Genomic DNA, 23,325 nt, shown 5'->3' with positions numbered 1-23,325 from the left:
TTTTGAAAAATTGACCCCCCCAAACTGTTTTTTTTGTCCAGGGTCACATATTACATATCATGTTTTCCATTTAGATTGATAAAATCTATTCTTTTGGCCATATTTTCACCCCAGCTAAGCCAGTTATTAATATCTTTTGATGTAGTGAGTGGAACATGTCAGTTTACATGTCGAAACATTTATTTTTTTCTTTATTTGTAAATATCCAGTGAGCTTATTATTAACTATTCCTATATTAACATGAAGAAAGAGCAGAAAGATATCCAGAAGAACAGTAGCAATTTTTCCAAGGCGCTTAAAGACACATAACGTTACACTTTTATTTTAAAAACCTTGCGCGGACTTTTATTTTGACACTTCCTTCTTCCGGACTGCAGGAAGTAGCTCGCTAATTTGCTTTTCCTTCTCATACGTCATTGTTTTTATCGTGGAATTTTTCTGTTGATGATCAAATAATTTCATTTAGCGCCCAGAGCACAAATCTAGGAGGATGTTGTAGGTCTGATAGCGTTTTTAAGAGTGTTTATTGAGTAGAGCGACGATCAGACACTGAACAGATCTTGATCATCTGAACACATGAGTGTGTCTCTGGTTGTCATCAGACTCGAGCTGTCCGATCAGTCTGATTTCCCGCACGGTTTTCAATACTGCGCCGGTGAGTTACATAACGAACATGTTACTGATCGATGACCATATTTATGACCAAACTACTGTACGGTATTTGACAACACCGTGCACGGTATACGTTCATGGCCGTGTCAATCAATACCTGTTTTAAATAAAACCATTATAGTTCTTCTTAACGATCTGTAACAATCTGAGGCCACCCCAACAAAACCGAACAAAAAAACCACGGTATTGCCATGATAATTTGGTGTTTATAGTTGAAGCACCTTTGATTAACATACAAATAATGCTTATATATATATATACACTTATAGTTGCAATGTTATTGGGGTTTTATTTGTACTAAAACCTTAGTAATCACAAATTGTGTAGTTCTTAGTACCCAGTTGAATAGGATAGTATTATAGTATTGGTAGTAAAATAATGGTAATTGTAATCCATCCACCAAAAAACAGGTTAAAGGAACACTATCATGTCATTTTTGGGGGGTGAAAACAGCTGTTCTGTATCTGACACCACACTTACAAATAAGAGCATGATACTACTATGGTCACAGAGAGACTTTTTGATCTGTGTCTCATGTGTTGTGGGTCTAAACCTCATTGTGTCGGAGCCGCCTGCTTTCTAGAAGCTTTTTAGGTCACAAGCCTTTTTGTTTTGAAGCAGCTCACTGGTTTTTACCGCTGAACTCACACCTGTGTTTGTGTCCTGCGTCCCACAGTAGCTGAGATGTCAGAAGATGAGATGAGAGATAAAGGCCTGGCCTCTGCCAGAGCCACGCTGAGTGGTAAAACAGACTTGGAGCGAGCGGTCGTTCTCCATCAGCACCTGGGCAGCCGGGTCATGAACGACATGGTGATCGAGACCTTTCAACCCAACGCAGGTTTGGATCCCGGCGGTTCCTCACACGTTAAAGCAGCCGGTGCGATTTGACCGGTACAAGTCATGTGTTTGTTTTTGATTGAATTTGAAGGAGGCATTGAAGGTCACACAGATGATGCCAACGGAGATCCCAAAGATCAAACGGATGTGAGCACGACTCCGGACTCGCCGTCCAAACAGCTGCCTGATCAGATCTCCTTTTTTAGCGGGAACCCGTCGGTGGAGATCGTGCACGGCATCATGCATCTCTACAAAACAAAGTTAGTAGCAGTGAGCACTGTTATAAACATGACGCTTATAAAAAAATACATAAATAATACCTTTCAACCTAAATATTAGCACGTTGTTTAAAGGTTTGAGATTTGTTGACGCAAGTCATCTTTCAGATGTCAAATCATAAATAATAATAGCGCATAATAATAGACACTTTGATCCATTGTTGAGATCCGCCCGCCATGTTTTTCACTTTGATCCGATGATGTTGTTGCGACAGTAAGATGACATCACTGACCGAGGACGTGAGGCGCAGCGCGATGCTTTGTGTGCTCACTGTGCCCACCCCCATGACCAGCCATGACCTCATGAAGTTTGTGGCGCCCTTTAATGACGTCATGGAGCACATGAAGATCATCCGAGACTCCACGCCCAACCAGTACATGGTACTGATCAAGTTCAGAAGTCAGGTGAGCTAGTAAACCCAATGACATCATGGTTTAGAGAGAACTTAGCTGAGGGGTGTTGACTAAATGTTCACAGATCTTACTGCTATTCAATTACAAATGAGGTCATATTTCTGACAGTGTTATTGTGTTTTCAGGCTGACGCCGACAGTTTCTACACGACCTGCAACGGCCGTCAGTTTAACTCCATTGAAGACGACGTCTGCCAGTTAGTTTATGTGGAGAGGGCAGAAGTGATCAAATCTGATGAGGTTAGCGCAACATCACGGTTTCGGCTCATCAGTAAATCTAATGACCTCATAGTAACATCCACAGCATGCATTCTACCCACAATATTGTACACAACTGTATTTTTGGCCTGAATTGAATCTATTTGTTTTGTTGACTAGCTGTTTCCATTCACAAAACAAACACACGCTCTCTAAAGCAGTAATTGATATGTATAACAATAGATGGTGTGTTCTGGACGTTTTAAGTTTGTTGTGAATGATCATAATATTCCAGGGGGCCAGTTTACCCGTCATGGATCTGACCGAGCTGCCCAAGTGTACCGTGTGTCTGGAGAGGATGGATGAATCGGTGAACGGTGTGTTGACCACCCTGTGTAACCACAGCTTTCACAGTCAGTGCCTGCAGAGATGGGAAGATGCCTCGTAAGTGCAAGTACACTTCAGGTTTATGTTAGAAATCAACATTTACTTTCATAAAATATCCTACATTTACTTCCACACTTCAGTTGAACCCAGAAGGATAAAATCAAATTCCCGCTTGGTATGGTTTCTTTACATTTTAAATGTATGCATATGGCAGATGCTTTTGAGTGTGATTTGCCACGCGTTGAAGTGCATTTAGTTCAGGGCTTGTGCATGGCGTCCGGACCCCTCTGCTGTTGTCACATTCTTCTGTCATGACGCACTAGCGTGCGATACGCTGTTTACACTCACGTGTATGGGCTGGTTGTTTACATTCAGCTTTTTAACCTTTTCCAGCTGATTCCTCATTGATGTGTCATGCTGGTCTGCTGGGTTGTTCTGTCACCATCTGTTTCGCTGCAAAGTCATTGTCATACAGTACATGACCTTTGACCTGTCAAAATATGTGCAAAGTGAAGCCTGAGGTGATGAACGACACAAAACGGACATTTGAAATGTGTGCATCTGCGCAATTTAATGACAATTTCAGCCTGTTATAACATAGCGTGGTATCTGATTTTATCCATCGGGATTCAGTGAGTTGTGGTCAGTATGACGGAAAACATTCATTTACTCTTGGTTTTACCGTTGAGTGATAACAGACTGGATCTGTCCTGCAGGTGTCCTGTGTGTAGATACTGTCAGACTCCTGAACCCGTGGAGGAGAACAAGTGTTTCGAGTGTGGAGTGCAGGAGGTAACAAACCACATCCGATCCAGATTCAAAACCAGATTCAGACAAACACAAACTCGGGTAATGTGTGTTTAATTCTCATAGAATCTGTGGATCTGTCTCATCTGTGGACACATCGGCTGCGGCCGCTACATCAGCCGTCACGCGTACAAGCACTTTGAGGAAACCCAGCACACTTACGCCATGCAGCTGACCAATCACAGGGTCTGGGACTACGCAGGAGGTACGCGACATCAGAAAAATACTACACACACAAACACACACACACATAAAAGTGCCTTTAAAAATAAAGCTAATAAACATCTGTAGGTTTTGTTGAAAAACAGAACTGGAGTGTTTGGACATAATAGTTTGTTACGTTATGCAATTATCTTGAGACCCTTGTTGCACATTATTTTCATTAAAATATGAATGCTTAATTTTGCTTAACATCCGTTACTATTACAAATTTAATAACTGCCGTCTGTTCCTCTTCTGTAGCTCAAGGGGTTGTGGGTAATATCTGCCCAAAATCATGTAGTATGCAAATTAGGATGCAGAAATGAGATGCTACAATTTAACAAATTACTAGAATGTTACTAAAGTACAATTCAATTGAATTGTTTTCTCATGTACTGGTTTGTTACGCATAAATTAATCTGTTTTCTTTCTTGCAGATAACTATGTTCACCGTCTTGTTGCCAGTAAAAGTGATGGGAAGATGGTGCAGTATGAGTGTGAGGGCGACAGATGCCAAGATGAAAAGATTGATTCTCTGCAGCTCGAGGTGTGTCGTGTGTGTGTACAGTTGTAAACTCCACAGTAGTGATGTAATGATTCACAGTGAGCCGGTTGAAAATCGATTATAATATGTGACGATTCAAGCCAGTTGAGATGTTGATTGAATGGCAATCCATGTTTTGAACAGCAGGGGCCGCTGTGTTTACTACAAATTTGAAAAACGGGGATATGCCGATATTTCTTAAATGTAAAACAAATCGAAGAAAAGCACAGAGTCTTAGTTCGTTCGTTTATTTTAAGGAGATTCTTGTATTATTTGATTTTGAATATGTTTCGAAATTGCAGTTTAGATTTGTATTTTATATATATATATATATTTACAAAGAAATGCAGCATTGGAGAAATAATAAAAGGGCAGTTGTTTTCTAATTTGTCTCAACTCATTTTGTCAAAACAAACCGTAAACGAATCGTATCGTGAGATCAGTATCATGAATCGCATCACATGCTGAGTGAATCGTTACATCCGACTCCAGAGTAAAGAGAAATTAATTATTAGACAAATAAGTAAATCATGCTTGTTAAAAGTGTAAAAGGTTCGTGTGAGGGTTCGGTTAATGGGTGTGGAAAAGTACTATTAAGTCGTTAGAAAAGCTCTAGAAATCTATGGCTAGTCCCTGCGAAGACTGAAAAAAGTGTGTGTTGAGTAAACGTGTTCTCTCTTCTGCACAGTACTCATATTTACTGACCAGCCAACTGGAATCTCAGCGCATTTACTGGGAAAATAAAATAGTTCATCTGGAGAAAGATACAGCAGAGGAGGTGAGAATCGCTCAGACATGAAGAGATGATAAGACGGTAAATACAAAACAGAATTTTTGCCAACATGCTCTTTTTTCATGTTTGTGCATTAGATCAACAACATGAAGGCCAAATTCAAAGAGACGATCGAAAAGTGCGACAGCTTGGAGCGCAAACTCAACGATCTCGCCAAAGAGAAACAATCCATGGAGAAGAAGTAAAAAAAAATTCTTAAAATCCAAATCACACTCGCTTAGTTAGCATTTCAATATATAAACTGACACGTTTTTTTCTTAACAGATGCTCGCAGCTAAACAACAAAATCGTGAAGATCAGTCAAGAGTTGAGGGAGGAGCAAGAGATGAACAGATGCCTGAGAGACAATCAGATGCAGCTTCAGGCACAACTGCAGGAGGAAGAGAGGCGGAGCCACGAGGGCGCAGCCAATAAAGACAGTCAGATCGCCGAGCTGCAGGAGCAGCTGAGAGACGTCATGTTCTACCTGGAGACGCAGCAGCATATCGACCGGATGCCCGCGGATGCCCGGCAAGAGATCCAGGAGGGTCAGATCAACATCGCCTCGGCCCCCGCCGCCCCACAGCCCGGGCCCTCCGCTCACGGCATGGGCAAATTCGGGGGCAGAAAAGGACGCTCCAAGAGGGGAAAGTAGAATTGTTGCTGTGCACGTCGTCTGAGGACTTTTGGTTTAATAGTTTATCTCATGATGCTTACAGGCTGGAAGAACGAGGGTTAAACACGCTTCATCATGTTTTATCTGCTGTCAAAGTTCTGAAATAATGTCAGGTGAGGTGCTTAGAAATGTAGCTCTACTTGTTTTATATGAAAACAAAGTTGCAGATTTTTTTTCATTTATGGTGTTCTCGGGAGATGAGCCGAGTTCATGAGAATGACGGCTGAACTTTGACAAAGTCAATGTTTGATTTGCTTTGTTTGTAGAAAGTTCAAAAGTATTTCTTTTTTATGCCTCTGTCAAATGAAACAACGCGCAGGTTACATTTCACTCCAAAATCTAAAATTGCATTTTTTCTTGTTCTGGTCATTTCAGACCATAAAGCATCAATTTCATGACACGCATACATTTTTTATCATTTAAATAAGCATGCACACTAGATATAATGTACAAATAATTGTATAATATACAATACAAATGAATAATATATATAGTATATACTTTTTTAAAGAATGAAAATGTAACTTCAATACACTACATTAATAAGACGGAGGAAAGGGGTCATTTGCTTTATTTTGTAATCTTTCGATTCGGGGGTGAAATGTTGATCTGGAGTGAAAGGTTATGTGAGATTCACTCGAGTACTATACAGTATTATGGCTGCAAGTCACAGGTGTGGTAACTTATAATACAATGGCTTTATTATTTATCAATAGAGGAAAGTCTCAAACCCTTCATTTGACATTTGCGTAGATGATATTGGTTAAAACCTTACACCACAGCCACTGTTTATTTTAAGCGTGTATTACGTGCTTGTTCTTTGTGTGGTACTTTTTTAGTGTCCACACCCCTACATGTGTTATGAATGCAATACATGCATCTCAAGTTAAAGGATTTGACGTTACTGGAAAATCAATTGATGTCAAAATGTCACTAGAGTGACCTGCACTCTCACGCTATTTATAGCGACTTTCATTGGATTGTTCTGAGCAGGAAGTTATTTCAGTGAACTGCTGGGAAAAACTAGTCTTAGCATGTTTTTGATATATTTTTCCTTTCAATGCCAAATTGTACTCTCCACTGACACATTTTTGGCCGCTGCGCTCTCTCGAAGTGGATTGTGGGATTGACAGACGCGCACCATATAATTAGAACTTTTAAATAAATATCAACACAGAACTGCCTTGCACACAAAAAAATATAAATGGTATGTTTTTGTACATTTTCTTGATATTTATTTTAGCGGTTCTTAACTCTGAAGCTATCTCTGTTTGAAACATAAACTCGCAGGTTGTCAAATTATGAAATCGTATCTTGACAGATCAAATTATAAACATGTTATTGTAATTTACTTAAATTAAAACTATGAAAAGGTCTTTGTTTATTGAAATAAGTTATAATATTGGCCTAAAATTATTGGAAAAAGTTGAAGAAAACAAAAAATCTAAATGTTGCCTCAGAAATAAACTGAAAAAAGTGTAAGGGAGTATAACTATAACAAAAGTAAAAAAATTATATTGTGAAGCAACATAAAAAATGAAATAATGAAAACACCTAAAAATATTACTGAATGTCAATGAATCATTATTATAAGCTTAGTATTGTGAAAATCGTGCAAGTTTTCAGTCTTAATATGAGAAAGCAAACATGAACACAAAACATGTGGAACATTTACATTTTATTTAAAAAACCCTTTTCACATTCCAGTGTTTTTTTCCGATTTCCCTAACAAAAGAAATGAACAGCTGACATAATTCCAACCACTTGGACATCTCTGAATGATCTCCTCAGTCAAGACATCGCAGTCATCATAGTTCGTAACATCTGCGACATAAAATGAGCCCTTCAGTCCTGAAATGTTCATTGCACAATCTTGTACTGTATCCCCTTCTTGAATTAAAACAAAAGGTTTGACAAAGAAAAGCATTAAATCCAGAGCCCCCTCTCCTCCCAAAAGCAGATATAAAGCAGTGAGAGCTGGCAGACTTCAGCACACCATATAACACACTATCACTTTATAAACATGATTCAGAATGGCGTTCGAAAACGTTGTAAACAGTTGCACTTCTCGGTAGACATCAACACATTAGCCTTATAAAAACCTAGCTTAGTTCTCTATCAAGCATCATCGCGACGCTAACACAAGGCGAACTTTTTGGTATGCATCAATAATAAAACAACTTAAATTCAAGCGTGTCAGTGCAATTCGACCATTTAACAACTCATCCGACCAATGACAAAACATCTGTTGAGGCAAAAAAATGAACTTCAAACGTGATTGAATGAACGGGTCAAATTATCCCCGAACATAAAAATTCTGTCATTTATTCACTCTCGTGTGGTTCAAAACCTGTATATGTGGCACACAAAGAAGATGTTTTGAAAAATGTCTCTGTGGTTTGGTGTAGAAGTCAATGAGGGTCAATGTTGTGTGGTTACCAACATGCTTCAAAATATCTTCTTTTGTGGTCTGCAGAAAAAGTCATACAGGTTTCAAACGACGTGAGTGAATAAATGCTAAAAAGTATTTATTTTGCGTGGACCATCCCTTTAAATGGCTTTAATCGAATTTTATCACATTAACTTTTAACTACGACTCGACTTCCCTTGACAACGGTGACTAATGTAGCACGTTATGGTGAATTATTCGTTTCCAAAAGATGATGATTCCATCGGTCTGTAAAAAACACATCGTATGAGAAGCTACATTTTGAATGCTTGTGGCTCAAGTCATTTGTACTATACAGAAATTGAAATGTAAGCACCCGACATTAGCTCATGTCGTAGTAGGAAACAAAACATAAATCAGACTTTTCTCCTCAACGGACTCTCGTGCCTGGAACGAAACCACACACAGGTTGGTCACTTGATCACCATTGTGTATTATACCCAAAATATACACAACATTTCTAATCCCCTCAGACTGAAACGTTGCTCTCGGCTGACTTGTGCGCCGTTAACAGCTACTCAACACATTGTAGTGCGTGTCGTTCTAGAAGTCGTGAAGTGAGTTGGCTACCATACGCGGTGGCACCAGAACAGGATGCATTTGGGCGAATCGGGGGTCGATTCTTAACGTTTACCAGAAGGGGTTTCACATGACTGGTGGGTAATAGCTAGACAAAAAGGTAAAAGACATTGACAGAGGACATAGCAGTTCTCTTTAATTCGTCAAGGAGGCCTTGCTGATATATCTTCACACTATGTACAATAATTTATAGCAGTATGTCTAAAATTGCTTAATCGCCTATGTAGTTTCTAGGAATATGACGTTTCTTTCCACTTAAAAGTGCCGCACGGAGCACCGTCGATGTTTGTGCAGAAGCCTTTGTTGATTTAACAGTGTGCCTCTATCTGTACGAGAGTGATGAGACGGATAAATAACAAGAGGAGATGGAGGACGACAGAGAGAGAGAGACCCAGCCCGACAGGGCTCGACTTCACAGACTTCATGTTTGTAGAGTGAGGGACAGGTCTTTGGGGATTCGCAGCCGCGTGGAGCCGTGCAGGTCAGGAACCGGATTGGTCGACGGAGCTCTCAGATTTTGAGGGATTTGAAAGAGTCCGCTCTCTTCTTCAAGAGTTCTCCCATCTCCTGCAGTGAACGCAGGTAGCTGCTCTGCACCTTATCCATCGCCGTCTTCATAAAGCTCCCCTCCGCCTGGACAAGAAGAAAACCGAAGTTCTCATTTTTACAAGGAATGCACCAGTGGCATCAAACTCTTTGGCGGGCTTAAGAAGGCCAAACTTCTGAGAAGTGTTTTGGATCCGACGTTTTTTATTCATGCACACTTGTGTTTAAAGTTCTCACCTCAGTTGGAGTTTGTCCCTCGAGAGTGAGAGATCCCAGCTTCAGCGCAGTCAGATCGCTCTCTTGACTCTTAATGTGCTCCAGAGCCTGAGTGAGGAGGCTCTTAAGACCGCCGTTGAACTCCTGGAAGCCTGTAAGAACTACCGGCTGTGTGGGAGACAAGTCACACCTCTACATCAACAAGAGCGAGCGGCGTTCTTAACCCAAACCTACAATAAACACTGATCTGACGGAGAAAATCAAAGCTGTGGATACCGTCGCAGTGCTGGCCTCTTTTCTTTTCTTTTTCTTCTTCTGTAAGCTTGACTTTAGGGGTCGGAGGACACTTCCGCAGTAATTGCACACCCACAGTGTGATACAAATGGTCTGCGAAAAAACAGAGAAATGGGAATTGGTTTCAGCTTCTCAAGACAGCTGTGAATTTTCTCTAAAATCAAGACACTTACTTCGACAAAGTAGACTAAGTTCTCCAGTAAAGAGGCTTGTGTGTTGCTGTGACCGTCTTTGACTTCAAACAGATCTCCTTTACACTTTTCTAACAGGTCTGGAGACGGAAAAAAACATTTATACGTCATACACAACATTTTATGTAAACAGACATTGAGAGAACGCCTAAATTTTAAAGCAGTACAGAATGAATCTGTGATGCACCTTGAAGTTGTACTGCTAAAGACTTGAAAAGATTTGATATTTGCGTTTGAAGCTCCGTCGAATCATCTGTAAGACAACACAACATTAGTCAAGTTCTGATTGCGTTTCATTGTTTTGACTGCAAAATATCTAGATCAAAAACGGAATCAAATATGATAATAAATGTACAAACAGAATTAAATTTCCTAAAAAATCCAAATGAAAAAACTCATAAGATTACTGAAAGAGACCCGTTTTAACACAGGTTCTTTCTCACTGACATGTTTTTGTGTATTTTTAACCAAAAGTGTTAAGGCTAACGGGTTGTATCAATAAATAATAAGCAAAGCAACAGACCCAATCCACTGGTCTCCAGCTCCTGGAGGTGCAGAGGCAGCTGTAGAGAGGCCAGCTGACATTGACAGCAGCCGCTGGTCACAAACCGAGACAACCGAGACGGAACGGGACCCAGGAACGGGTACTGATGCTGAGAAGCACATACATCGAACACACATTAACATCTCAGAAATAAACTCTGTGTCTTGAGTGAACTCGCTCAGTGCGATCTCTGACCTGTGCGTGTTTTTCTGTGAACTGGGAGGCCTGGTTTATCGTGTTCTCCAGTTGGGATAGCAGGGACTTCAGAAAAGACGGTTTGGCTGACAGTCCGTTCTCAGTGGTTTTCTCTGAGTTACGCGGTGCTGTCGGGTGATTCAGCGAAGAAATGCAGCCGATCAGACGCAGAGTGAGAGAACGTAACTTTAGCCACAGAGTCTCCTCTTCAACAGAACGCTGCCGGTGCTCCTCGTTTAAATCCCTGCCAGGAAACCGCAAAACAGTGAGCCATGCATCGTTGGACAAATAAAAAGAATTTTAATAGCGCAGTGATTTGTGTGTGAGTTCAGCAGTACCGGTCACTGGGATTCCAGCTGACGTGAACAGTCAGGTCACGGTTGTCCCTTAAGTTGTCCCACGGGATATCGTCTTCCTCCGGACACAGAGACATTGATCTAACGCTCTCCTCTAATGAAGATGTTCTGCATCATAAAGACAAAAACATCATCACAACAAACTCTACCTCGCCCCGCCTTCAGACAGCAGTTAAGAGGTGAAGCTGAACTAACATGTCTGCGTCCAGGAAGAGGTCCAGCAGCATTCTCTCCGTGCGCACCTGAGCGAAGTGCAGCGAGTGATTGAGTCGGTTCCTGAAGGCGATGAACTCGGGGATTTTCTCGAAAGCACCATACTTATATGCTTGAATGATGTATTCTGAGGTCTGTAGGAACCAAGAACACCGGAGACGGGTTACTAACTTAGTATTGATTGCTAAAACTATAAAACTGAAATCAAAAGAGTAAAACAAACAAAACATATATACGCCTTAATATATATATTTGAAAAACTGAACGAAAATAAGATATGTTGCCTTAACAATAAACAGAAATGCGTTTACATTGAGGAACTAAAATTATTAACTTGAAATTAATAAAAAATATACTAAAATGGAAATAAAAATGACCTATATAAATAAAATAAAAAAGTGCAAAAAATTAACAAGAAAACTAGCTAACTGAAAATATTGATAAAACTAACATAAAGTTTCGTTAAAATCATTATTCAGCATCATCTTGGTCCAAACCCATAGGACTTCCTCTCCTCTGTGGAACACAAAAGGTTTATCACAATGACACAGAATCTCTGTCCTAATAATGTCGCCGTTTTCACTGAGGGTGTGAAGCCGAACATCTTCTGCTCAACTCCATCTACGCTTCACATGAGAAGTAAAGTAGTTTGGGTTTGGAACAACATGAGATTAAATAAATAAAGAGAAAACGCATGTTCTATCTTTAAGAGGCTCTGTGAATAAATCACGTACATCTTTCTGGTTGGAGTGGAAAAACCTGAGGGAGAAGTTACAGGACTGGGAGGCAGCAGCGAACTGGCCCAAAGCCTCTGCATAACGGGTCAATAAATACCTGCGTGAAACACAAGCACAACAACAGCGTTACCACAAACGTTGCATCCACTCATTGCATTTCACTTCATAATGTGATTTTTGTCAATAGAATCAATAGTGAACAGGATGTGCTTTGATTTGTGTTGTGGTCGCTACAGTTACTCCAGTACCCAATAGTGTCGTGCTGGATGTGTTTGGCGTCCAGGCTGGAGTAAAGATCCACCACTGGCTCGAAAGCCCCCAGATGACAGTACAGAAGCAACAGCAGCAGTTTGTATTGAGCGTTGGTGGAGCTGTGAGCGAGACCTTCCTCTAAAAGTCCTAGACACTGCCAGAGCATGTTCTGATCTCCTGCCAGAAAACAACAACAACCAAACAGATTTACCACCAAAAACATCGCCCGAAGACTGATTTCAGAACTGAGACGTGCACACTCACCCGTCTCCATCCACAGGTCTATATACACATGTGCTGCCATGACGCAGTACATATCAAAGAACTGGAGCTCCGTTTTTAAACAAGACGTCCCTGCAAAAAGGCAGAAAGGGTCATGGTGCTTTAAATCTACAGATTCCAAAAACCAAAACTAGTTTGAGACACTAGAAATCTTAACCTGTCTAGTCCTCTGCTTACCGAACTGTAAGCCGTGACGGTAATGAGCCTTCAGCTCCTTGATGATGTTCAGTTTACTCTGCGTGTCGGCCGTGTGTTGTAAACCCAAACATCGACTGAGCTGGGTCACACACAGGTGTCTCTGGAGGGCACGCGGGTCCCCCGGCAGAGCTACACCGTCCTCACCAGGAGCGCCCAGCGGCACGGCCTCCATCAGCCTGTTAATGAACTAAAAACATCAGTGTTCGTTAATGATTTTCCCTGGGACATGCGTTATGAGGTTTGCTCCTTTTCTGAGAAACGTTTGTACACCTGATCACATTCTTCAATAAGCCATGCCATTATTATGAACACACCACGGCAAAAGTTTGTCACAGGTCACAACACACTGGCAGGTGGTCTTAAATAAGCCATCTTTTTTAGTGAATCATGTTTTAAAAATGGCTTTCTTAATCAGATTACAAACACCTGGACTACAGAGACCTGAACAGGATTCATTTTAAACCACGTGTACATAAAAATCAGCCGGCTTTGAAGCGAAATGAAGTTTCAAATTTCATGGAACTAAGAAGAATATGAAAAACAATGCCAGCAGAAGACTTCTCTGAACATGTTTATCTTACTGATCATTGTTTTTACCTGCACACGTTGGTCAGGTGCAAGAAGGTCCAGAAAGATCTTCAGGTCTGTGATGCAGCACGGCTTCTCTCCGAACTTCACGAAGAACTGAAACATGAGCTCCAGAGGTTCACCTGCATCATGACAGCTCAACATGTGAGAAACATACGTCAAGCACACAGACTTTTGATTGACAGATCTCCAGTTGTACCTAGCTGCGGTGCTTCAAGACAGTTCCGCTCTCGCAGACGTTTGATGAGCTCCAGACGCGCCAGATACGGTCCTCTCTGATGCTTCGACTCCTTCGCCTCCTCCGTGTTCACTCGCTCATCTATGAAGCTGATGGCTTGGGCTACGGTGGAGTGAACTTCACCCTCTGCAGACCTGAATAGAGAGAAGAACCAAAGCAAAACCTTGAGAGACCGGCTATATTTGGAAGAGCGGGGTTAGTCGTTTCAAAGCTAGTTTTACCGAAGCATCTCTTTATATTTGTACTTACTGAGGACCTTCCTGTGGTGGCGTCCAGCTCTCATCCATCAGGTGGGAAAAGGAATCAAAATACATCAAGTAGGACTGCCAGTCATCAGGGCTGAAACACAAACAAACCCCCTCGCAAACGTTATTACTGAACTTCAACATGTTCTTGAGCCAGGTTACCCTTTTAAAATCTTAAAGGGACAGTTCACACAAAATGAAAATGTTATCTTTATTTCCTCAGCCTCAAGTTGTTCCAAATCTGTATATATTTCTTTGTTCTGTTGAACAATGCAAAAGAACATATTTTGAAGAATGCAGGTAAGCACTTTTGACAACCATTGTATTTTTTCCCTACCACGGTAGTCAATGGTGGCCAAGAGCTGTTTCAAGCCTTCATCCAAATATCTTTCTCTGTGTTTCAGACATTTATTCAGATTTGGAATAACTCAAGTGTGAGTAAACGATAAGAATTTTTATTTTCGGGTGAACTGTCCTTTTACCACAGAAGAAGAAAACAGTCTGACTCACGTCTTCAGGAGCAGTTTGCAGGAGAGCGCGTTGCACTCGGACCAGCGACCCAGACGGCGGTACAGCATCATGCATTTGTTCTCACGGCTCTGAAGTTCACTGGTCAACTTCTCTGAGGGAGAGAAACACGACAGAGTAAACATCAACATTCAAAACATATCTTACTTCCCTAATAGGACACAACAATCAAATAACACAGGAAACAGCGCATTTAATTCAACATCCCACCTCCGAGCGGTCCCTGCACAACCTCCAGCGCTTCCACATACTTCCCCAAACGTTCCAGAATCATGAAGTACAGCTGGACCTGGAACAGAGCACAGAACCCGATCACAATATTTTCTTGCAGGAATCATCAAGATTATCAGTTGATACGAGAGAGGCACTGATATATCTGCCAATAATCTGTGTCGGTCAATAAAAGCTCAATTTCACACTGTCGGCTACCGGCAGACAGTTTTCAAAAAAGCAGATGATCAGGGCTGATATTCTATAAATCAAATAGATGGAGGACAAGAAAACGCAATAAATTTGTGCTCTGTATATAGAAAATGTAAAGAAACATCACCAGTTTGATTTTCAATATTAATTATCGTTAAATGAATTAATAACGTTGAATGAGTTTAGAATTTAGTTCATGCAAGATTCGGAGTATCGGTTTCAAAAGATATCACGTTGAATAATCGGACTCGGTGAAGAAATGTAGTGTAAGACGACTTCTAGTTAACACCCTCTCTTACCTCAGCTTCTGCCTCTATCTTCTCCTCTTTCACCATCTTCTCCACCATGCGTTCGGCTAAGGGCAGGAACATGGTTTGAGAAAGCTTCTCATCGTGTGCCGAGATGGCCTGAAATAGAGACATCAGGCTGATTTTGGAAAATGCATTAGGCATACAGAATACAGCAGAGATAATAATGTATTTATTATTATTAGATTTCAGCTGTTACATTGAGTGCGTTTGCATGCACAGTCTTAAGCCGATTATACTTAATATGCTGAGATATGAAAGGTCACACTAACACGTACAACGGTTTTCTTCTATCTATTTTGATAGATATCCGTTTATGTTGTGCACGTAAACGCACGCTATGACATAATGCATAATAAGAGCTTAGTTTTTACAACTCAAACAGTATAGGTGATCTCTAAACCAGATTTCAACATACTAAACATTTATGTTACGTTAAATGACATATCACACATGACATAGGAAATAATAGGCTACTGCTCATGCCGTAATTTTACATTCTTATATATATATGCACATGAATAATAAAAAACATCAGATCATACCTGCATCACTAAACTCATAACCGCCCAGAAGTAATACGGGTTTTTAGGAACAATCTTATACAGCGCCATTCCAGCCTGCCAAAGATACACTTTCATCAGCAAAATACAAAAGAATGATATTCTAAAGCTCACAAACACAAACAGATGGACATCAACCAACCTGCTGCATCTTCTTGTATTCTCCGACCCGAGCGTACGCCATGAAGAGATGAGAGTGATAGTCTTCACTTGTTGGAACCTTCCTGACGGCCGCTTCATATAGCTTGGTCACTAACTCGGCTACAGACAAGAAAACACATTTGATCTCATTCTCAACGACCACAAAACTTCTTTCATCATGGCGCTTCTATATATTCCACAATCAAACTGATTACCTGTGAAAAACGATATGATGTTTCAGAAATAACTGTGTTACTGTATATAGAGAGAACTCACGGCGATGCATTTCTCTGTAGAGGATGGTGAGTGCCTGCAGGGAGTTGTCGTCGGTGGGTTCGAGAACAGCCACCTCCTGGGCCAGGGTGAATGCTTCATCCTGTTTGCCCGTGCGCTGCAGACCGATGGCCTTCAGGACCTGCAGTGTGACATCAGCCGCATGTTTAACACCATGTTGTTTCAGGACAATGAGTTTAACAGACAGACGCTGAAATCAGCGAGAGTCTGAACTCTAAATGAATCCGTGTACAGTAGATGTAGTGGGGCGATAAAATAAAGCACCTTTGCGCAGTGAAGATCTTTGTGCTTCTTGAGCAGTTTGTCGGCCTGCTGGATTGCCATCTTGTTATTGCCATTGTCCAGGTAATCTAGAAGAGAACAACAAGCTCAATATGACAGAATAATACTGCTGAAGTAACTTGAATGAAATGTCACTAAAAAAAAGAAGAGTGCGGACATGGCATGAACGTAAACATCTGTTAAAATTTCAAGAGTTCACGAACTGACAGTTTAAATTTGCATAAACAAAACACAAAAGGGACCTTACAGCCTTTTTAAGGGGATTCATAAACTGTATTCACCATTACAAAAAATCCAAATGAATTCCTTATGAATTAAGAGAATTTGATGTAGCCAAACCAGACCATTAACTACACCAAAAACAATTAAGTCTTTATTAGAGATGTTTAAGTGATACTTCACCCAAGAATGAACATTCTGTCATCATTTACTCACCGTCGAGTTGTTCCTAATATGTATAAATGTTTTTGTTCCGATGAACAAAGAGAAAGATATTGAGATAAGAGTCAATGGGTGTTGAGATCTGTTTGGTTATAAGCATTCTTCCAAATATCTTTCTGTTCATCAGAACAAAGAAATGTATTAACATTCGTAACAACTCGAAGGTGAGTAAATGATGACAGAATTTTTATTTTTGGGGGAAGTATCACTTTAACATCTCTAAAAAAGACTAAATTGTTTTGAATAAAAAAAGCTACTGAATTACAGACCAGCGCATATTTAAAACAGATATTTTGTGAAAGCTGTCAAAATGGATGTTGCGTTTACTTCTAGCCTCCAACCTGCTGTATTAACCTTCTCTCAACCCCCCCAACCTCCCTCCCACGAGTCTTTGCTAAAAGAACACACATGACAGCTGGATGCCAAAATTAACCAGATCAAACATTCATACTTGTACAAGAGAACAGGCAGCTTTATGCCACATCACTGATAAGAATACCGCTGTATTCAACAACTCTCTGCTTGCCATCCCATCTGTCCATATAACTGTGAATGTTCCCTTAACACACAAACACGCACTGAAAGAATAAAATGGCAGGACTGCAAAGCATGGGTATTGACACGTATGAAATGTGATGAATGTCAAACAATAAGTAGCATCATTCTTTATATATAATCTTGTCTTGTAGTTGATCTGCAGTATGCCAAAGACAATATTTTGAAGAACATTTTTCAAAACATTGTTTGTGTTTCACAGGTTTTACACATGTAAGTAAATAAATGATGAGAGATTTTTTTGGGGGGGCTAAAGAAAGGGTTTATTCTAATTTGGTCGTTTTGAAAACATATGTGCTTTTTTATTTTAAATCTGTCATCCTTATGTCTTCATATTAACATAATAATAAACACATGGGCTTACTGGCTATCAAGCACTCATATTAACAAGTAAACATTCATTCACTATCACACATGTCAAGACAAAACAATGTGGATGCACAAATCTTGTCCAAACTCAAAACAGGTGTCTTTCACATTTTACATTATTGAAAATGTCATGAAATTACCCAGCAATGCACATGAGATGCTGTTACAGCAGCCATATAAGACCATCTATCGTAAAACAGTAATTAATATATGAATATACATTTGCATAATATATATATAACAATACTCACTACATGCAGTCATGTAGATTTTCATGTGGTAATTTATCCATCATTATAGGCAAATTACTCAGTGATGATGTTCATTTAATTTCATTTTTCTGCACACTTTTGGACAAAATACAGACATTAATAGTAATCAAGATGATTGTAAAGCATCTATAAAGAACCAGAATGGTAATAAACAAGTTTATCTTAGACCATTAAAGACACAAGCCCGCTGGCTCTATAAAATAATTTAAACAGCATTCATAAATTATTCAGCATGTAGGTTAACTATCCGACACTATCTATACGCAGTAAACACATAAAATAAAAATGAATAAACGTTTGAAACTCTCTCATGTGGATGTAATTTGTTATCGCTGTGATATATCAGGTAGATTATAAACTAGTCAGCTGATATGTAAATAACACGCACGTTCAAGCATAATTATATACTAGGGTTTAAAATGCATGCTTTCAGCGGTTGGGGCATAAGAGAGTGAGCGGATAAGGACGCACTGTCACTCGGCAGCGCAGCGAAATCGACACCGCGGCTTCAGTTGCGCAGGCCGCACCGGCTCTTCACAGCTCCCGCAAGCCTTTAATAACGTCCACCTCCCTCGTTCACGGTCCTACATCACCAACATGATCCGTGTGCGTGTATAGGTCCAGGGGTATGGTGCAAATGTTACCGTAAATAGGTCGTAGTCTCCTGTCGTTAGGGTCTTGCACATGGCCCCTGGCCGCCATGATGGAGGTGAGTAGGATTAACTGGTGCGCATGCGCAGCGCGAGCACACCGGAAAGACTTCACGCAGACGTTTTTTTAATAATATATAAATATATATATATATATTCTTAAACAAACGGGCATCAAAACATCGACGAATTAAGCACAGTTACCAAAAAGGATCAAATAAAAAATTCATATAAAAGTCAAATCAAATATATTAACTAAATAACAGACGCTTCTAAAAATTTATATAAAAAAAAACACATTTAAAATGTGTTTATTTTTATACATTTTCTTTTCTAGGATTGTGGTAAAAATACTGCTATGTTTTGCAAAGACACAAAATTCGTTATTCCAACGAACAATCAATTATAGATCGTATAAAACATTTCCAATAATCTTGGAAGTCAATATGGTCTATTGTTGTTTGTTTATGCTCCTAAAAATATCATCTTTTGTGTTGAGAAGAATATTGGAGGTTCATTGAATTCTCACTTTTGGGTGAACTGTTCACTGTTGGATGGGTTTAATGTATGCCAATAAATCCCATCATATAGCAATATAGGTTGTAGGAAAAATACACACCACCACAAAAACACTTTATTTCCACAAATGATAATTTTTTTATTTTATAAAGCACATATCTGATATTTGTGAAGAGTACATTGTCCTTGTACAGTATATAGAAAACATATTAACATTGCTGATACAGGTTATCTTCCAAGTTTGTCACGTGTATGAAGTCTTCAGAAACAGTTCAAACTTAACAGCCGATCGCAGCTCATTCTCCATCGTCATTAGGACTGTCCGCATGAGTGGCAGCCGCCCGCCTGTGTTTCGAGGTTTCTGCTGTGTTCATGTGTTTTTCAAAATCTTCCTCACTGATTTTCCCCTTCTTCAGCTTCTTCAGCAAACGTGCGTCCTTTAAAAGTTCCTTGATGTCCTCGTCGTCAACATCGGATCCCTACAACCGTACACAGAACAGGAAAGTTTAACATTAAGATTTAATAGAATGCATAAGACGTGCTCAATTTATAGTGAATTTGGGTACGTTCGTTTTGGCATGACATGCAAGATGACTCAAACATTTATAAATATCCAGTTTTTAAATGTTAGTAAAACTACACAAATTTTAGGAAATTTCAGCTTTGTATCTGTTTTCTAATGTTATGCAAAAGTACAGCGAGCGTAAAAACACCTCATCTCGTTTTCTTTTGGCAGCCATCTTCTTCTTTTTGACCTTTTTGTCATTCTGTTTGGACCAGGCATTTTTCTTCACAAAGTTCTTCCTCAACACTTGGTCTTTCTCGTCGATTTTTTGCTGTGCTAACATCTTCTGTCTCTGTTTCTCTCTGTTTTTGTCTTTAAATCGGATGGTGTCTGTATCGATGCTCTCCTCGGTGAAGTTAGGAAAGGTTTTTCCTCTTAGCTCAGGCATTTTGGGCAGTCGGAGGAGAGCAAAGCCACGAGCCAGCGTAGCAAAATCCAGATCTGTAGCAGGGAAATCCAGAGAAATGTAAACATCACGTGCATCTTAAAAAAACATGTTTTTTTGCTATTGGTTGCTTACCTTTCATGCGAAATATCAGGCTACACTCATGTTTGGCATACGCTTGGACATACGAAACAAAAGCTTTCATTCCTTTCTCATACACCGCTCGATCCCCTAAAGCCAACGTCTTCAGTTTAGGCAGAACATCGACCACATCTTTCACTGGAGGAAACTGCTGCAGAGGACACTGCGGAAAAACACACGATAAGATTTTTTAAATCTTCAACGTACAAAGTCATAACATTAGAAAAGTTTGACTTACCTTCTGGTTGATGGAGAGGAAATTAACGTACGACTCTTCCATTGGTAGAAGGAAGACAAGTGCGTTGCCATGGTTTCCAATACGAGCAGTCCGCCCACACCGATGCACAAACGAACTAAAGTAGAGATGCCAATAATCATCAATGAATCGGACTACAAAACCAAGCAATGCATTTGCACAAATGATCTCTGATACTCTGTGTCCCTGTTACCTTGCGCAGCTCGGTGGGTCGCACTGCAGAACCCAGTTGACTTCTGGGATGTCGATGCCTCTCGCCATGACGTCTGTGCACACGAGAATCCCGCTTCACGAAAGCAAAAACACTGTAAGCGATTGATTCATTCTCGGTCTCTCGGTCCGTCTGCAGAATGATGTGACACTCTTACCTCTTCAGCTCCCGGAAACCTGCGAAGATCTTGTTCCGTTTCTCCTTCATCTTGCCGTGGATGCAGCGGACGGCGACACCCTTGATTAAGACCTCCAGGGCTTTCCCGAAATACTCCACGCATGCGCAGGTGCTGCGGACACATGAATGTAATTCAGAAAGGGTTGAATGAAACGGTGAAGATAATTGGACACGAAGGCGAATCCAAACCTGAAAAACACAAGCAGCTTCTCGTGTTTGTGCTGCCTGAGAAACGCCACCAGATTGTTGAACTTCTCCTCCGCTCGACAAACCTGTACACGTTGAAGACGATATTAAGAAAAAGTCAATTTTGAATTAACGTGATATTTTTAAAAGGTTGTGTGTTTGTAGATGACTCACTGTATAATAGTTACTGAGCCTCGCTGGGGTTTTCTGCACACTTGATTCTGCAACGCCTTTCTCCTTCACTGTGACACGAACGGGATTTCTCAGACCAGCCCTCACTAACTTCTCCAGCTCTTGCGTCTGTGTGGCAGAGAAAAGCCCAGTGCGTCGCTGCTTGGGCAAATACTCCAGAATAGTGTTCAAACTGCACAGAGACATATAGATGATGGAACTATGGTTGAATACTCTAAAATCTTCAACATATTGTGATCAGTACCTCATTTCAAAGCCCATGTCCAACAATCTATCCGCCTCATCCAACACTAACACATCCAGAGACTTCACGGCCGTGGCCAGATCCAGGCCATCAGCCTTCCTCCTGAACATGTCCTCCAAACGGCCAGGAGTGGCAACCACGATATTGGCTCTATGAAGCGCACAGATCATTATATTTGCTAATTTTATTTCCATTTCTGAATAATTGTGAATGATGCAAATGCTGTAACTGAAATACTCACCCCTGGTTTTTAAACTTTTCGACATCTTCGATGGGGTTACTGCCGCCGATTAAAAGAATCTGTCTGCAATTCGCATGTTTTAATACATTTACATTGTCAGATGGTTCAGCAGATGGTATGAACTTCCACTCACCTAAACTGAGGGAATTTCTCCAGAAATCGCCCCATCACTTCAGTAATCTGCAGGGCGAGCTCACGGGTGGGTGTTATGATCAGAGCACCGACCTGAGAACACAATAATAAGGGATGTGCGGATGAAAATCAATATCTGATGTGCAAGATGTCATTTATCATTTGGCAGAAGCATAAAGAGTCAGATGTGCAAAAGTGTTTTTAGGCTGATGATTTTTGGATAACAACGACATGAATTTAAAGATTTACTACCGAAAATATTTAAAAGATATGAAGTGATATTAATGATCTAACACAAACCTGCTCCAAAAGATCAAACAAATCAAACTGTATTTAAATACATCATATGTCAGTATTTTTAGGTGAAAACTGAAATGTGGACCACAGCTGTGTGACGCTACCATACAATAATTGCAAGTTGAATCCTTTTAGGGTAACCTGAGGTAAATGTCTTGATCAAAAACACATCCATGATCTGTAAAGTTCATCTGCATTTTCACACTGACCTGCATCTTTCTCAACTTCTCTTCTCGCTTTAAAAGGATTTCTAAAACAGGAATCACAAAGGCAAGAGTCTTTCCACTCCCAGTAACCTACAGACAGATAAAAACATTATTATGATATATAAATGATGTGCTGACAGACAGCCGTCACATTTTAATAAACATTACATACACAGACAAACTTCAGAACTCACAGCCTCAGCAGCAACATCTTTATTTCTCATGAACAAAGGGATGCAGGCGGACTGAAAATAAGACAATTTGTTAGGAAACTTAAAATCTGATTATACATTTTGTATACGTGTACTAAGCATACTGATGTGTATACTATAGTTGTATTACAAATATCATGGCTAGCGTATAATTACGGTACATTTGACTGATTACTGTAGAAAATCTAAGTTTGTATGGTAAACAGTGCATGCGAGTGAGAGAACTGAACGCTTAATACCTGGACCGGTGTCATGTATGTAAACTTCAGCTCTTTAAGAGTCTGTGATATGCTGTCGTGAAGTTTCACGGGTAAACTTTCCCATTTCCCATCCGTGATATTTTCCATGATTTAAGATTTTGAACAGATATTATCCATGAAGTCACTTCACATGGGTGGTATATGAGCTGCGTTACACATAAACCGCTCCGTCTGGAAAACACACGATAGCGATAAACGTTCCGCATCACTTCTGAGGAAGCTCAAGAGGCACAAACCTATAGATGTTTGTCACTTGCTTATTTATTTGAACTTTTGTCATTAGATTAGATCAAAACATACAGTAAGATATACTTATTTCTAGTTTACATTTTTTGTGATCATGGGTAGGATCCATTTAAAGGGATAC

The 23,325-nt window shown here is 40.2% G+C and overlaps 3 protein-coding genes across 4 annotated transcripts; 1 reads left to right on the top strand and 2 right to left on the bottom strand.

Annotated features, from left to right (window-relative positions):
- The first annotated feature begins 373 nt into the window (after nt 1–373).
- brap (BRCA1 associated protein) lies at nt 374–7,229 on the top strand. Its single transcript, XM_056737515.1, has 12 exons — nt 374–655; nt 1,349–1,510; nt 1,601–1,769; nt 2,003–2,192; nt 2,327–2,440; nt 2,694–2,842; nt 3,502–3,577; nt 3,659–3,797; nt 4,231–4,340; nt 5,026–5,115; nt 5,208–5,311; nt 5,395–7,229. Exons 1-12 carry the CDS (start codon nt 577–579, stop codon nt 5,762–5,764), a joined length of 1,752 nt encoding a protein of 583 aa, XP_056593493.1. The 5' UTR covers nt 374–576; the 3' UTR covers nt 5,765–7,229.
- Nucleotides 7,230–7,446: 217 nt separating this feature from the next.
- On the bottom strand, nt 7,447–18,792 carry naa25 (N-alpha-acetyltransferase 25, NatB auxiliary subunit). 2 transcript variants are annotated; one of them, XM_056737050.1, is made up of 25 exons: nt 18,729–18,769; nt 18,064–18,159; nt 16,430–16,515; nt 16,148–16,286; nt 15,873–15,991; nt 15,713–15,787; nt 15,159–15,266; nt 14,647–14,725; nt 14,419–14,530; nt 13,913–14,002; nt 13,625–13,797; nt 13,435–13,547; nt 12,817–13,024; nt 12,622–12,711; nt 12,354–12,534; nt 12,103–12,202; nt 11,351–11,502; nt 11,138–11,263; nt 10,800–11,043; nt 10,584–10,713; nt 10,248–10,313; nt 10,043–10,140; nt 9,852–9,962; nt 9,597–9,743; nt 7,447–9,446 (listed from the first exon to the last, which is right to left on the bottom strand). In XM_056737050.1, the coding sequence occupies exons 2-25, from the start codon at nt 18,086–18,088 to the stop codon at nt 9,324–9,326; spliced, it is 2,895 nt and encodes a 964-aa protein (XP_056593028.1). In that variant the 5' UTR covers nt 18,089–18,159; nt 18,729–18,769; the 3' UTR covers nt 7,447–9,323. The 2 variants fall into 2 exon arrangements, with proteins under 2 accessions (XP_056593028.1, XP_056593027.1); XM_056737049.1 differs by lacking the exon at nt 18,064–18,159 and having other exon boundaries at nt 18,729–18,792.
- A 575-nt stretch (nt 18,793–19,367) lies between these two features.
- Nucleotides 19,368–23,114, bottom strand: ddx55 (DEAD (Asp-Glu-Ala-Asp) box polypeptide 55). Its single transcript, XM_056736663.1, has 14 exons — nt 22,938–23,114; nt 22,681–22,731; nt 22,490–22,576; nt 21,985–22,076; nt 21,852–21,914; nt 21,611–21,760; nt 21,349–21,538; nt 21,178–21,260; nt 20,969–21,100; nt 20,794–20,886; nt 20,583–20,697; nt 20,339–20,507; nt 19,967–20,259; nt 19,368–19,732 (listed from the first exon to the last, which is right to left on the bottom strand). The coding sequence occupies exons 1-14, from the start codon at nt 23,043–23,045 to the stop codon at nt 19,550–19,552; spliced, it is 1,809 nt and encodes a 602-aa protein (XP_056592641.1). The 5' UTR covers nt 23,046–23,114; the 3' UTR covers nt 19,368–19,549.
- Nucleotides 23,115–23,325: the final 211 nt, after the last annotated feature.

This window comes from Triplophysa dalaica, chromosome 22 (genome assembly GCF_015846415.1).
Source record: "Triplophysa dalaica isolate WHDGS20190420 chromosome 22, ASM1584641v1, whole genome shotgun sequence".
Classification (NCBI taxonomy): Eukaryota; Metazoa; Chordata; class Actinopteri; order Cypriniformes; family Nemacheilidae; genus Triplophysa; species Triplophysa dalaica.
The sequence above is the reverse complement of the archived record's forward strand: the minus strand, read 5'-3'. Positions and strand labels throughout refer to the sequence as shown.

What these genes read in the sequence shown, in the direction of transcription:
- naa25 (XM_056737049.1), bottom strand. Translation starts at nt 18,786, where the DNA reads ATGGCGGCCAGGGGCCATGTGCAAGACCCTAACGACAGGAGACTACGA. An exon ending in AAGATCTTCACTGCGCAAAG is followed by an intron (nt 16,287 to 16,429) that starts GTGCTTTATTTT and finishes GTCACACTGCAG; the next exon opens with GTCCTGAAGGCCATCGGTCT. An exon ending in ACTTAGTCTACTTTGTCGAA is followed by an intron (nt 9,963 to 10,042) that starts GTAAGTGTCTTG and finishes GTTTTTTCGCAG; the next exon opens with ACCATTTGTATCACACTGTG.
- ddx55 (XM_056736663.1), bottom strand. Translation starts at nt 23,045, where the DNA reads ATGGAAAATATCACGGATGGGAAATGGGAAAGTTTACCCGTGAAACTT. An exon ending in GGCTCAGTAACTATTATACA is followed by an intron (nt 21,261 to 21,348) that starts GTGAGTCATCTA and finishes CAACGTGTACAG; the next exon opens with GTTTGTCGAGCGGAGGAGAA. An exon ending in AAGCTGCTTGTGTTTTTCAG is followed by an intron (nt 21,101 to 21,177) that starts GTTTGGATTCGC and finishes ATGTGTCCGCAG; the next exon opens with CACCTGCGCATGCGTGGAGT.
- brap (XM_056737515.1), top strand. Translation starts at nt 577, where the DNA reads ATGAGTGTGTCTCTGGTTGTCATCAGACTCGAGCTGTCCGATCAGTCT. An exon ending in CGGTTTTCAATACTGCGCCG is followed by an intron (nt 656 to 1,348) that starts GTGAGTTACATA and finishes TGCGTCCCACAG; the next exon opens with TAGCTGAGATGTCAGAAGAT. An exon ending in TTGATTCTCTGCAGCTCGAG is followed by an intron (nt 4,341 to 5,025) that starts GTGTGTCGTGTG and finishes TCTTCTGCACAG; the next exon opens with TACTCATATTTACTGACCAG.